Source organism: Vipera ursinii (genome assembly GCF_947247035.1).
Source record: "Vipera ursinii genome assembly, chromosome: 3".
Lineage (NCBI taxonomy): Eukaryota > Metazoa > Chordata > Lepidosauria > Squamata > Viperidae > Vipera > Vipera ursinii.
This window is the reverse complement of record NC_139516.1, coordinates 118406612-118420433: the sequence shown is the minus strand read 5'-3', so window position 1 is coordinate 118420433 and position 13822 is coordinate 118406612. Positions and strand designations below refer to the sequence as shown.

Here is a 13822-nt window from a genome sequence, read left to right as displayed (position 1 = left end):
ACCCTAATAAGACCACACCTGGAATATTGCAACCAATTTTGGTCACCATACTATAAAAAAAGATGTTGAGACCATGGAAAAAGTTCAGAGAACTAAGTTGATCCAAGGCCTGGAGACTAAAATATACAAAGAACGGCTACAGGACTTGGGGCTTGGCTAGTCTAAGGAAAAGAAGAAACAGAGGTGACATGATAGCAATATTCCAGTATTTGAGGGGTTGCCACAAAGAAGAGGGGTTCGTGTTATTCTCCAAATAAGCAGAGGGCAGGACAAGAAACAATGGTTGGAAACTGATCAAAGAGAAATGCAACCTGGAATTAAGGAGAAACTTTCTGACAGTGAGAACAATTAACCAATGGAATAACTTATCCCCAGAAATTGTGGGCACGCCATCACTGGAGATTTTTAAAAAGAGGCTAGACAGTCACTTGTCTGAGATGGTATATGTTCTCCTGCTTGAGTAGGGGGCTGGACTAGAAGACCTCCAAGGTCCCTTTCCAGCTCTATTCTGTTCCGTTCCATTCCATTCTATTGTTTGTGGCAGCCCCTCAGATATTGGAACATTGCTATCATGTCACCCCTAGTCCTTCTTTTCACTAAACTAGACTTACCCACTTCCTGCAACCTTTCTTCATTCAACCATTCTCTAGCCCCCTAATCATCTTTGTTACTCTTTTCTACACTCTTTCCAGAGTCTCAACACCTTCTTTATGATATGGTGGCCAAAACTGGATACAATATTCTAAATGTGATCTTACTAAGGCCTTTTAAACCGGTACTAGTACTTTACGTGACCTTGATTCTATTCCTCTGTTAATGCAACCTAGTATTGCATTGGCATTTTTTGGCGGCTGCTGCACACTGCATATTTAAATGATTGGAGTCCATTAGTGATTTATAGAAGACACTAGGACTCCAAGATCCCTCTCACAATTACTGCTATTGAACCAGGTTTCATCTAATCTGTACCTGTGCGTTTGGTTTTTCTTGCCTAAGCATAATGAAGACCCAGATTGTTGGGGGCAATAAGCTGACTTTGTAAAAATGCCGCTTGGGCCCCCCCGAGAGCCCTAATAAGCAGGCATATACATAGAATGAAGGCTATTGCTAAGCACATTGATTTGTGCTTCTTAGATTGTAAGCCGCCCTGAGTCTTCGGAGAAGGGCGGGATATAAATGGGATTAAAATAAAATAAATAAATAAATAAATAAAAGTAATACCTTACTTTTCTCTACACTGCATTTCATTTTGTTAGATAGGTGTTTGAGTCTGCCGAGATCCATCTGGATTTTGAGCCTATTTTCTGTGTGTTGGCTATTCCTGCCAGTTTAGTGTTGTATGCAAATTTGATGAGTATTAGTAAGTTGAGTAATTCAAATAACAATGTATAATAAGTAACACAAGATAAATTTCACCTCCTTTACAAATAATTTTAGTTACAAATAACTAAATTCTTCTTCTCTGAGCAATTGTAAGGCCCAGTTCTTGCATTAGGCCAATAGAAATCCTCTTTGTCTTCAGCAGAAATATGTATGAAGTTCATACTTTAATAATGCTTAATTATCCAAATTACATTTTTTTCTATAATTTCATGTGAATGTCTTCTCAGGCAAATAGGAAATTATTAAGGGTCAAATATCCAAAACCATCTGAAAACAAATCTCCAATTCATTAGATCACTGTAATGATCTCTTGCTGTGTGTCATTGTTCTTTTACAATGCAATTCTCTCATGTTTTAGTTACTATTTTAGTCTTCTCACATTTCTCCAGGGAAATTTGCCTATTGCTGTGAATTAGGGCAGTTTAATTTTTATTTGAGAAGTGCCATTACAGGAAAATAATTGTATTCTGATCTATTTAGAAATGTAGACTCTTTGGGGAAGTACGGCTGAATACATATTCAATAACATCGAATTTTGAAATACAGTTTTTCCTACTACTAGCTCTGAACTGCAATGTAACATGTGTACCAAATATGTATACATTCTAGAAATTTAAAAGATGAGTGATTGTATTTAACAGTAACAAACAGTTTAATAGAAAAAAAATCTTCTTGATCAATGCTGTCAAACTCAAATCAAGGAATGAAGGTCACTGAACTGTACTTAATGTTCCCTGTGGGCCGTATATTGGCTGTACTCTACATATTTACACACACACACACACACACACACACACACACACACACAGCCCAACACATTAACATCAGATAAGAAGTAGATGTGATTAATACATAAAAAAGAAACATTATTGCAAATTTGATTATTTATTTTCAATATTTATATGTCTATGTGTTTGTAGCTGTGTGTGTCAATGTATAACCTACCACTCCACTGAGGTTCATCCAGGCCTCCACCAAATTATCATGCCATCACATTCCCCCCCCCCTTCCTCATTATCACCTCCTTGGAATGTTCCTCCAATTTCTGAAGAGTTCAAGGCTGGCTGGCAACTTGCTATCCAAAGAAAGGCACCAGTGGAGCTTCGTGCTCCTGTGGACCCCTGATCAGTCTGCACAGGAGCAGCATCAAGCAATTTTCGCTGCTGCAATGAAACTTTGGTAGTAGCAAGCTGGTGGAGAACTCATCAGTCACAAACCCAGAGTTTTGGTAATTAATGATTAAGTTTATTAATTGGTTTTATTTTTATTTTATGTTCTTAAACATTACCCAATTGCATTTTAGAACATAGAATAATAGTATTGGAATCTAACCCCCTGTTTGAGCAGGAGACTTTATACCATTTCAGGCAAATGGTTGTCTAGTCTAGTCTCTTTTTGAAAGCCTCCAGTGATGGAGCACCCCCAACTTCTGGAGGCAAGCTATTCTACTGATTAGTTGTTTTCACTGTCAGGAAAGTTTTCTTTAATTCTTTTTTTAAGAGGAGATTGGAACATTTGTCTAGAATGGTATAGGGCAGGAATAGGCAACCTTGTCTCTTTTATGACTGGTGGACATGCTGGCTCAGGAATTCTGGGAGTTCAAGTCCACGAGTCATAAAAGAGCCAAGGTTGCCTACCCTTGGTATAGGGTCTTCTGGAGTTGGACTACTAGAAGGGGTTGGACTACTAGAAGACCTCCAAGGTCCCTTCCAACTCTGTTATTCTTTGCAATTCTATGCTAATGATGAAATGCCACGTTACCTTTCCTTGTTCCAGTAAATACATCCACTTGCAAAATTCTTCAGCACAGTTTCAAATCCACATGCAGCCAACTGAATTAACACTTTCTATAATTGAAGTGTTTGTGGTCAGCTTTAACTTCTTTTAGTAGGCGTTAGTTAACTGCTGATTTTAACAATGGATACGTCAAACAAATGCATAGACCAGGGGTGTCAAACTCAATTTCATTGAGGGCCGCATCAGCATTGTGGTTGCCCTCAAGGGGCCGGGTGGGTATGGCCAGGGTGGGTGTGGCTAGAGTGCGTATGGCCTACTGGGTGGGCGTCGCCAGCTCTACATCGTTGGCATCAAGGGTGCCTATGGGGGCCTGGGCAGGAGTGGGACAGGTCTGAGGGTCTCTGGCAGAAGGAGGGTCTCTGGGCCAGGGCCAAGACAGTGGGGGCCGTTCCCTCACTGTTTCCAGGATGGCTTCGCAGGCCACATGAAACCACTTTGCGGGCCGGATCCGGCCCCCGGGCCTTGTGTTTGACATGTCTGGCATAGACAGTGAATAAAATTAAATAGTTCTAACTAAACAAATTCATTACTTATAAAAGCTCTTAATAGTTTGTTAGCGGGTTAATAGCCACCCTAGACCTTGAAGTATGAAGATCAGCATTCATTGATCATGGATCCCATATGTACAAATATGGCCAAATCTCTACAGTATTTATCTATTTTGAGATGTTAAAGACATTTAATTTTGTAACTGTAATAGAACATCTTCCTGCAAAGCATGATTTTAAAACAAATAATGAAATACAAGTACTTCGCTTTTTCAACCAGGCAAATTCTCCATCTTATATACCTTTTATCTTTTCTTGCCAATTCATTTTGAATAGTAGAAATCAATTTTCTAGTGATGGCTTGCATTATAACTTAATAAGAGTTTTTCCTCTCCCTACTTAAGAGTAAACCTATGGCTAGCATTGTAGATTGTTTACTAATAGGAATATTATGCAAATAGATCTAAAATAGTGCCAACTGTTAGTGATCTGCAAAATGTATCAGTCTTAAAGTGTCCTGCTTTAAAATGGATATTTTCACTGTTGCAAGCAGAAAGCAAGTATGGGCACAATGGAATGGGATCTGATTGTCTAGTAGTTCCTAAAGAGAAAGGAAACCTGGCAATTCTTGCCACTCTGTGAGGGAGATTGGTGGTTTTTAAATTTGATGTGTAAATACCGTAAATAATATTTCAGGGAAGAGCATTTGGGTTCCAATGATACACTGTTGTTTTGTGGCTTGTAGCTGACTTGCTTTTTTCCACTTTTTTTCCAATCTAACCAGTATAGTACCAGCAACAGTCAGATTTCTTATACTTTGGTTTAGACTGGATGAAATAATGTGAGAATGTAATATTGAAAGGAAAGGAATAGTTAAGCACATAGCCAGACAAAAAGCTTGACCTAGTTGCATGCTTGCCTGCCAATCATCCAGCCAAATTAATGCCGCTTTTTAAAATAGCAAATGTTCAGTTAATATGGATGAAAAAATGGGTTGCTTATGTGTGTGTGTTTTATTATTTTATTCTGCAAGAAAGTAGTACAAAACTGTCAGTATTTCTGCTACTCTAGTACTTCATACCACTTACACATATTGCTAATGCTGGTGCTATAAATGTGTGTTTGCTTTATTAAGATTTGGTGTGCACATTCTGGGCATATTTCTGCATATGAAAATAGGATCTACATTGATTTTGGCTGGTTTGCTGAGCATTAAGGTTGTATATACACATTCTTTTAGCTTATTGCAGTATTGTTATATGTATTCATGCAGTTAAGAAGCACCAAAGCAACCTGGGGTGGTTTTTTTTCTGTTTCGTTTTGATAGCTAGCAGTGACCTCCTAAGCCAGTGATGGCAAACCTTTTAGAGACTGAGTGCCCAAACTGCAACCCCAAACCCACTTATGTATCATTGGGTGCTGGGTGGGTGTGACCCATTGGGTGGGCATAGCTTCAGTAGTTAATTGCAGACTGGGTGGGACTAAAAAGTTCAATCAATCGATTCCAACTTTGCAAGATCTTTTTTTTTCATGAGAAGTTGAAATTGATTGATTGAACCTTTTTTTTTGCACTTGGCAGCCAAGGCCTAAAGAGAAAAGGTTTTATAAAACCCAGCTGAAGGCCTAGGACTGGGGTAACAGTGCGCGTGCCCACAGAGAGGCTCTGCGTGCCACCTGTGGCACACGTGCCATAGGTTTGCCACCACGGCCCTAAGCATGTTAGATTTGTTGCTTGATCTTGCTAGCTGGAGTTTGGGTACTTACAAAAAAATTCTAAGCAGATTATTCTTTTAAAAAAACTCTCAAAGCTTTAGTATGTTTAGGAAAATGCTAATAGAAAGGAATACTATATTAAATAAATAAATTGCTCCCTTTGTTCTGTAGTCAGAGGAGGAAGTTCTCAATAATTCTAATATAAACTAAATTTTCAGTGGAGGAAGAACAGAGCATTTTTATTTTTGAAGGTATGTTTTAAAAATCATCCTTCACCATATTTTCTACAATTTGGGTATTAGGTAGTAGGATGTTGAATCTAGAACCAGTTCCTAATTTTCAAATATATTAGAATTAAGCCAAAGCTTATATTTTGGCTGCTCTGTCTGATAAACCTAATGATTCAGGCAGAATAAGAAAACCTCTGGGCTACCAAACAATTATATCTCCAGACTGTTTGGGAAAAATGTGAGTTTTGGCCTTATTGTATTGGATACTGGAACTTATATAGCTGATAAAGAATTTAACATCTACTAATTAGTTTTAATAAATTTGGTGTACATAATTATGGTTTATGAATGAACATTTCTTCCAATTTATCTATACATATCTCTAGTTCAGTAGAATTCTGGGAACAAAACTGTATTAAACAACAGAATAGAATAGAATAGAATAGAATAGAATAGAATAGAATAGAATAGAATAGAATAGAATAGAATAGAATAGAATAGAATAGAATAGAATAGAATAGAATAGAATAGAATAGAATAGAATAGAATAGAATAGAATAGAATAGATCTTGGAGGTCTTCTAGTCCAGTCCCCTGCTCAAGCAGGAGAACCTATACCATCTCAGAATGTCTAGTCACTTCTTAAAAATCTCCAGTGATGGAGTGCCCACAATTTCTGTGGGTAAGCTGATCCACTGGTTGATTGTCAGGAAGTTTCTCCTTAATTCCAGGTTGCTTCTCTCTTTGATCAGTTTGCAACCATTGTTTCTCGTCCTTCCCTCTGGTGCTTTGCCCCCTCTTGTTTGTGGCAACCCCACAGATACTGGAACACTGCTCTCATGTCTCCCCTATTTCTTCTTTTCTTTAGACTAGCCAAATCCAAGTCCTGTAGCTGTTCTTTGTATGTTTTAGTCTTCAGGCCTTTGATCATCTTTGTTGCTTTTCTCTGATTTTTTTCCAACCTCTCAACATCTGTTTTGTGATATGGTGACCAAAATTGGCTGCAGTATTCCAGGTGTGGTTTTACTAGGGTTTTATAAAGCAGTACTAATAATTCGTGTGATCTTGATTCTCTGAACAAAGCATTTTTGAAGTAACGCTATTTGATGCAAAGGGAATTTATTTGTTGTGCACCTGTACTCCAGCCTCTGGGACACTCACACACATAAAATCAATTTTTTATTCATAAATTTATTTTTGACTTTTAGTCTAATTATAAATTGACATGCTATAATTGGCCCCTTTATTTCCTCAAATTATCCTCCATTCTTTTTTCTTTTCTATCTATTTTATTAATTTTTATAGGGTTAGGGTTAGGGTTTTTTAAAATGACATTTTTAATATTTAGCAAACAGCATGTTGTCTGGGTTCGTGTATTTAAAAAACAATGAGTAATAATTAATTTCTATATTATCATAATGTTAATCGCTCAATAGCCTTCTTAGTAGTATATATTCAATGTTACATAGTACATATCGTGTTCCTTTCTCTCTAACTCGTTTTTCTAGCCATTGATAAAAATTGTCCCATGTTCTAAAGTACAGAGTCTTTTTTCTCTTTTATCTTTAATGTCAATCTGTCCATTTCTGCACAATCTAAAATCTTCTTAATTAGTAGTTCTTCTGTTGGTAACTTTTCATTTTTCCAATATTGGGCAAATACAATTCTTACTGCTGTTCTTATTGGCTGAGGAATTCTGGGAGTTGAAGTCCACAAGTCTTAAAGTTGCCAAGGTTGAGGACCCCCTGCTTTAAGGAATTAAAAAAATAAATCATTAATGTGTAATTTTCTCCAAAAGTGCTTTGGATGGAGTCGCCACCAAAATCCCTGCCTCAGTCACAGTTCTTTCCCTAAATAAGTTATTGTATTTAGAAAATACTTTCCAGGTAGTCCTCAATTTACGACCATTTGTTTAGTGACCATTTGAAGTTACAATAATGCTGGAAAAACCGACTTATGATCTTTTTTTACAATGGTCACCTGAACAAAATGTGGGCGCTTGGCAGCTGGGGTCATGTGATCAGCTTTTGTCACCTTCTGACAAGCAAAGCCAATGGGGAAGCCATATTCACTTGACAACTGTGTTACTAACTTATCCACTGCAGCGATTCAGTTAAAAACTGTGGCAAGAAAAGTTGTAAAATGGCATAAAACTTACTTAACAATTATCTTGCTTAGCAACAGAACTTTTGGACTCAATTATGGTTGCAAGTAGAGGACCATCTGTACTGCATCCGCAGTTCTCTTAAAGCTGGCACATTGGGAGGGGTGGCTGCACAATGTTATACTGCCTTAACCAGATTTTCTCAGCTTCTTCTATGTATTGGAAACTAATTTTTGCTAGTTGAGGACTAGTCTACTCAAAATATACAGATAAAGAGGGCAGTTTTTCTGATGGCTAAAGTCCATTAAAATAGGTTATGTGAAAAAGCGTTCCTGTATAGCAGATAAAATATCTCGGCATTACTTGATTCAAAATTTGCACCCTTCTATTATCCAGTTTCATATTACCGTACTATATCGTTAATATCTTACTGAGATCTAGCTGTATGATAGCACAAAAGTTGGAGGGAGATAGAACATATAGCTGGCTTTTACCTCGAAGCTCACATAATCATTATGAAAAGCAATCATAACTATATGGGCTGTTGGGGAAAGAAAAATCATTTTCATACTTGGCTATTAAGGAATGTATAAAAGGACACACACACCACACACACACACACAGTTCTCAGCTAGGCCAAGAACTGAATTTTACTCTTGGCAAGAAACATATTGGGTATAAATGTACTGAGAGGACGGGAGTGGTCTTTTTCATTATCCTTGAAAAGTACAGGTCATTCCAGATTGCACATATTCCTACTTTCATTTATGTGCTAAAATGAGACTGACCTTCGTGAACCCATGGCAATTGTTTACCATAACTACTGCCTGAATTGGCTGGCTGAAAAACATTACAGGTAGTCCTCAACTTACAATCACAATTGAGCCCAAAGTTTTATGTTGCTAAGCGAGACAGTTGTTCAGTGAATTTTGCCCCATTCTACGACTTTTCTTGCCATAGTTGTATTATTTAGTGACCAAGCCAAGACTCTGGTGTTGACAATTTTATATTTGTACCAGGCAAACCAAAGAAATTTTGTCTTTTTTAAGTTCTATCTTTAACTTTCGTAGAAGAATTTATTTGTTGCAATCTGCATTAAAGAGGTTAATTTGACAAGCTCAGCAGGTATGTAGTTTGTGGGCATCCCTTTCCCAAATTATTCACTCGAGTTGGGAGATAGTTTGATGAAACTCGTTAAAATATGGAGCTTAGCATTGTAATAGTGAAAGCATAATCTCTGCCTCAAATTATGCACTGTGGCTCCCACTTGTCTAAGGCCTTTCTATTGGAGGAGATACAGTATGTGCCTATCAGTCTGGCTGCCACCCAGTCACTCTGGCCCTGCAGTTTAAAAGGATCTAATAGCCCTACAATTACAGCTGGCATGATCACCCCATTAGTTATTTTGTGTTTTGGTGCCATGCACGCAAACGTTGACATCACCCTGTCAACAAAAGCGCGTATAGTCAAGGCTATGGTCTTCCCAGTTGCAATGTATGGCAGTGAAAGCTGGACCATAAGAAAGGCTGAGCGCCAAAGAATTGAGGCCTTTGAACTATGGTGCCGGAGAAGACTCCTGCGAGTCCCTTGGACTGCAAGGCTTTCAAACCGGTCAGTCCTAGAGGAGATCAACCCTGGCTGCTCTTTAGAAGGCCAGATCCTGAAGCTAAAACTCAAATACTTTGGCCACCTAATGAGAAGGAAGGACTCACTGGAGAAGAGCCTAATGCTGGGAAAGATCGAGGGCAAGAGAAGAAGGGGACGACAGAGAATGAGGTGGCTGGATGGAGTCACAGAAGCAGGAGGCGCGAGCTTAAAGGGACTCCAGAAGATGGTAGAAGACAGGAAGGCCTGGAGGAACGTTGTCCATAGGGTCGCGATGGGTCGGACACGACTTCGCAGCTAACAACAACACGCAAACGAAAGGACGCAGTAAACAGTAAACCCATCTCCCTTTCCCTCTCCAGAGGACCAGGGGGAAGCTTCTATTTACTGGCAAGCAGAGATGAGGAAGAGGAAAAAACCTTCTCCTCTTGCCCTGCGGTCTACACACGCGCACAACTAGAGTCGCTAAATCTGCCACAGGTCCCGCTTGGATTTTAGTCCCCCAGGCTAAAACTGAAACAGGAAACCAAGATGCTGGCGTCTCACGCAGGACAAGCAGCGGCACCAAGCCGGGGAAAGATGCTGCTGCTGCTGCTGCAGTTATTGGCCAGGACTCTACGCGCCGCTGTTGACCCAACGATGTTGGGTGGGAATACTGTGAGAACTGGGACGTCGCCCGAGTTTGAGAGCGAGCGAGCGAGCGGCAGACGGAGTGGAGAAGAAAAAAGAATCCCACTCTTGTGTATCAGGAAAACAATGCCCGGCTCTAAAACTCCTCAAAACCAATGCCCGGAAGATGCAGAGTTGCAGCAACATGAAACTGCCGGCTGAAAACTTTTGAAGGGAAAACTTCCAGAGAAACTTTGCAAAGCAACGAGCTGTCGTCGTCCCTCCCGCGTGAGATGAACGGCGCTGCTGGAAAGAACCGATGGGTAACACAATGGCTGCAGTTACTGGGGCTTTGGCTGGGGGTCTCGGATTGGGCTTTTGCATTCATTCGCTATACGATTCCCGAGGAAATGCCGAAGAGTTCGTTGGTGGGAAACGTAATGCTTGACCTGGGCTTAGAGCTCCAGCAGTTACCAGCTCGAAATCTCCGGGTTGTGTCGGGAGGCAGCCGAAAATACTTCGAAGCGGATCTCAAGACTGGAAAGTTGCTAGTCAATGAGAGAATCGACCGGGAGGAACTTTGCGCGACTCTCTCTCCTTGCGTCCTAAGCCTGCAGATCATAGCGGAGAACCCCCTGCAGCTCTACGGCGTGGCTGTGGAAATCCAAGACATCAATGACAATGACCCAGTTTTCCTGAGCAAGCACATGCGACTGGAAATCAGCGAGTCGGTGTCACCTGGAGCACGTTTTCCTTTGGAGAGCGCACAAGACCCCGATGTAGGAATTAACTCTTTGCAGACCTACCAGCTCAGCTCCAATCAGCACTACGCACTGAACGTACAGACTGGAGGGGATAATGCAAAATATGCAGAGTTGGTGCTGGAGAAGACACTGGATAGGGAGCAGCAAAAAGAAATCCTGCTGATTCTCACAGCTCTGGATGGAGGAAATCCACCCAGGTCTGCTACCTTGCAAGTACTCATTGAGGTCCTAGATGCAAATGACAACACCCCTGTCTTCAATCAATCCATTTATAAAGCCAGTGTGAGAGAGGACACACCCTTAAACACACTGGTGGCCAGAACAAGAGCTTTTGATCTGGATGAAGGCCCTAATGGAGAAATAATTTACTCCTTCAGCAGTCACACTCCTGCTAGAGTTCGGCAGCTTTTTGCTTTAGACTCTGATACTGGAGAACTGAGGCTCAATGGATTGCTGGATTTTGAAGAAACCAAATTTTATGAGATTTATGTCCAGGCAAAAGATAAAGGCACCAATCCGGCAGAGACACATTGTAAAATATTGGTAGAAATTATTGATGTCAATGACAACATCCCAGAAATCACAGTGACATCAGTTTACAGCCCGGTACCAGAAGATGCAGCTCCAGGAACAGTGATTGCTTTGCTAAGTGTCACAGATCAGGACTCTGGCGATAATGGCCTTGTAAATTGCTTTATACCTTTTGGCACTCCTTTTGCCCTTAGCTCTTCACTTAAAAACTACTATACATTGCAAACGAAAGAACCATTGGACAGGGAAATTATTTCCGAGTACAATATCACAATTACTGCTCAGGATGCTGGCTCACCCTCTCTTGTGGAGAAAAAAAAAATATTTGTTAAAGTGTCTGATATAAATGACAACCCCCCCACATTCCCACAATCTTTCTATGATGTGTATGTGGAGGAAAACAACCTTCCAGGGGCTATTATTTTTAATATTAGTGCCTCTGATCCAGATCTGGGCCGGAATTCCCGTCTTTCTTACTCTATCTTGGAAAATGAGAAACATGACGGAGATCTGGTTAGCAGATTTTTTTCTATTAACCGGGAGAATGGTACCATTTATATCCTAGCACTTTTGGATTATGAAAACATAATGGAGTTCAGGCTAGTGGTACAAGTCCGTGATGGAGGATTTCCACCCCTTGCCACCAACGTTACAATCAATATTTTTGTCACAGATCAAAATGACAATGTACCCAGAGTCTTATATCCAACTTCAGGTAACAGTTCTTTGTTTTCAGAAGTAATGTCATTCACAGTCAGTCCTGGATATCTGGTTACCAAAATGGTGGCCTGGGATGCAGATGCTGGTTATAATGCTTGGCTTTCCTATGTACTTCGTGAAGCCACTGACCCAGGACTCTTTGCTGTGGGCTTGTATTCCGGGGAGATAACAACGACCCGCTCTGTACAAGAAGAAGATTCTCGCAAGCAAACTTTGATAATTTTAATAAAAGATCACGGAGAACCAGCATTGTCCTCTACTGCAACCCTTATTGTAACAATAGCAGAGACATCTAGGGACACACTGAAAGACTTCACAGTGGTGTCTACTACACCACAATCAAAGAAACACTTGACTTTCTACTTGATCCTTGCTATTATTCTGATATCTGTGGCCTTCTTTGTCACAGTGGTTGGAGTGGGTTCTTATAAATGTTACAAATGGAGGCAATCCAAGGATATCTTTAAGGCCTCCAGGAGCAAACTTTATAGAACCCCAGAACCTTTCAGCCATGTGGACACTGTGCGGAGTGGATTTTTTCCTCCAGATTTCTACCAGCATGTCCTTACCACTGACTCTCGCCAGAGTGATCTTCTTTACAAAATGCCTTTTGCTCCCAGTACTATAGGGAGCCATCAAAGTACTGTCACAAGATGTGATCCTGCAATGTACAACCAGATAAGTACTGGTAACCGGCTTCTAGTGCCCTCTGAGGTAATGTATGTTTGTCATTTTCCATCCATGTCTGGAAATCTCGGTTCTGAGCCTGAATTAGCTTAATGATAGCTTTTTTTTTCTTTCCTGAAATATGTCAGTGTCTGTGAAGCTTGTTCTTTTTCTTCCATTCTCTTTCTATGATGCATATTGTCACAGTATAATTTAGAATTTGAATTCCTGTTGACTTCCTATATCCTGTTTTTTTTGTTATTTCTTATGTATGATGGTGGGGAATTCATGCAGTTGCCTTGTGCTAACTCAGATCCATGTTAATCATTTAGGTCTCTGTATAAGCAAGTCTTGATTAATTAAGCTCGTATTTAATTTAAAAAGGATAGGCAGTTCCAGAAATCATGAAAGAGCAGTTCTATGTAGAGATATTATATGTACAGTGTACAAGCAAATGGACTAAATACTAATTGGAAGAATTCTGGAGGCTGTTTTGCTTGGGTGATTTTCCAAAAAATGTAAAGGGAACCTTCTACAACATTTTACTTTTTCCTAAGACAGGGTCTTAATGAATAACGTATGCCACTTTCTTTTATCTTGTGAGAGTATGGAGGAATCACATAAACAGCATATGAAAAATATGAGTAATCATAGAAGTAGAAATGTAAAAAAAACCCTATCAACCACCAATTCTAAGAAATATAATAGAACAAACAGCAGCCACTGCCAGAGAATATTTATTTTTATCCTAGCTTTATTATTTTTAGAAATAACTCAAATCAGTGAACATACATAATTCTCTTTCCTCCTCCTATTTTCCTCACAAAAACCACCTTGTGACATAGGAGTCTAGGTTAGAGTAACTGGCCCAAAGTCATCCAGCCATTAGGCTTCACTGCAATTATGTTTAAAGTAACTTGACAAGTTGCCTTTTGGCCTCCTTTAAAATGCCATTGTGGCGCCCAGCTATTGAGTTTCCTAGGAATCAAAACTGCCAGGAAGAGACATCATCTCAGGGAAGGAAGATCAGAGAGAATCCTGAATAAACCAATAGCTCCAGATCCATGGCTACTTTCATTCTCACAAGATGTTTGTCAGCCTTCCTATGGAATCATTAGAGGGTTGAAGTCAGTGGTGGGATTCAGCCAGTTCGCACCACTTCGGCAGAACCGGTAGCTAATTTTTTGTTGCCCAGGCCCAGAATGGGCTTCCG

At 39.9% G+C, this 13822-nt stretch overlaps 1 protein-coding gene across 11 annotated transcripts in view; it reads left to right on the top strand.

Annotated features, from left to right (window-relative positions):
- Positions 1–13822, top strand: part of LOC310637903 (protocadherin gamma-A11-like) — a gene marked incomplete at its 5' end in the record, with an annotated part of 208011 nt that overhangs the window by 154994 nt on the left and 39195 nt on the right. For 2 of the 11 annotated variants that reach the window (XM_083358523.1, XM_083358513.1), the window contains one exon: positions 10043–12657. The exons of the other annotated variants lie outside the window; for them this stretch is intronic. In XM_083358523.1, coding sequence (XP_083214649.1) covers positions 10222–12657 — 2436 coding nt within the window. Of the gene's footprint in view, positions 1–10042; positions 12658–13822 lie in introns of those variants that run through there. 11 annotated transcript variants of the gene reach the window in all.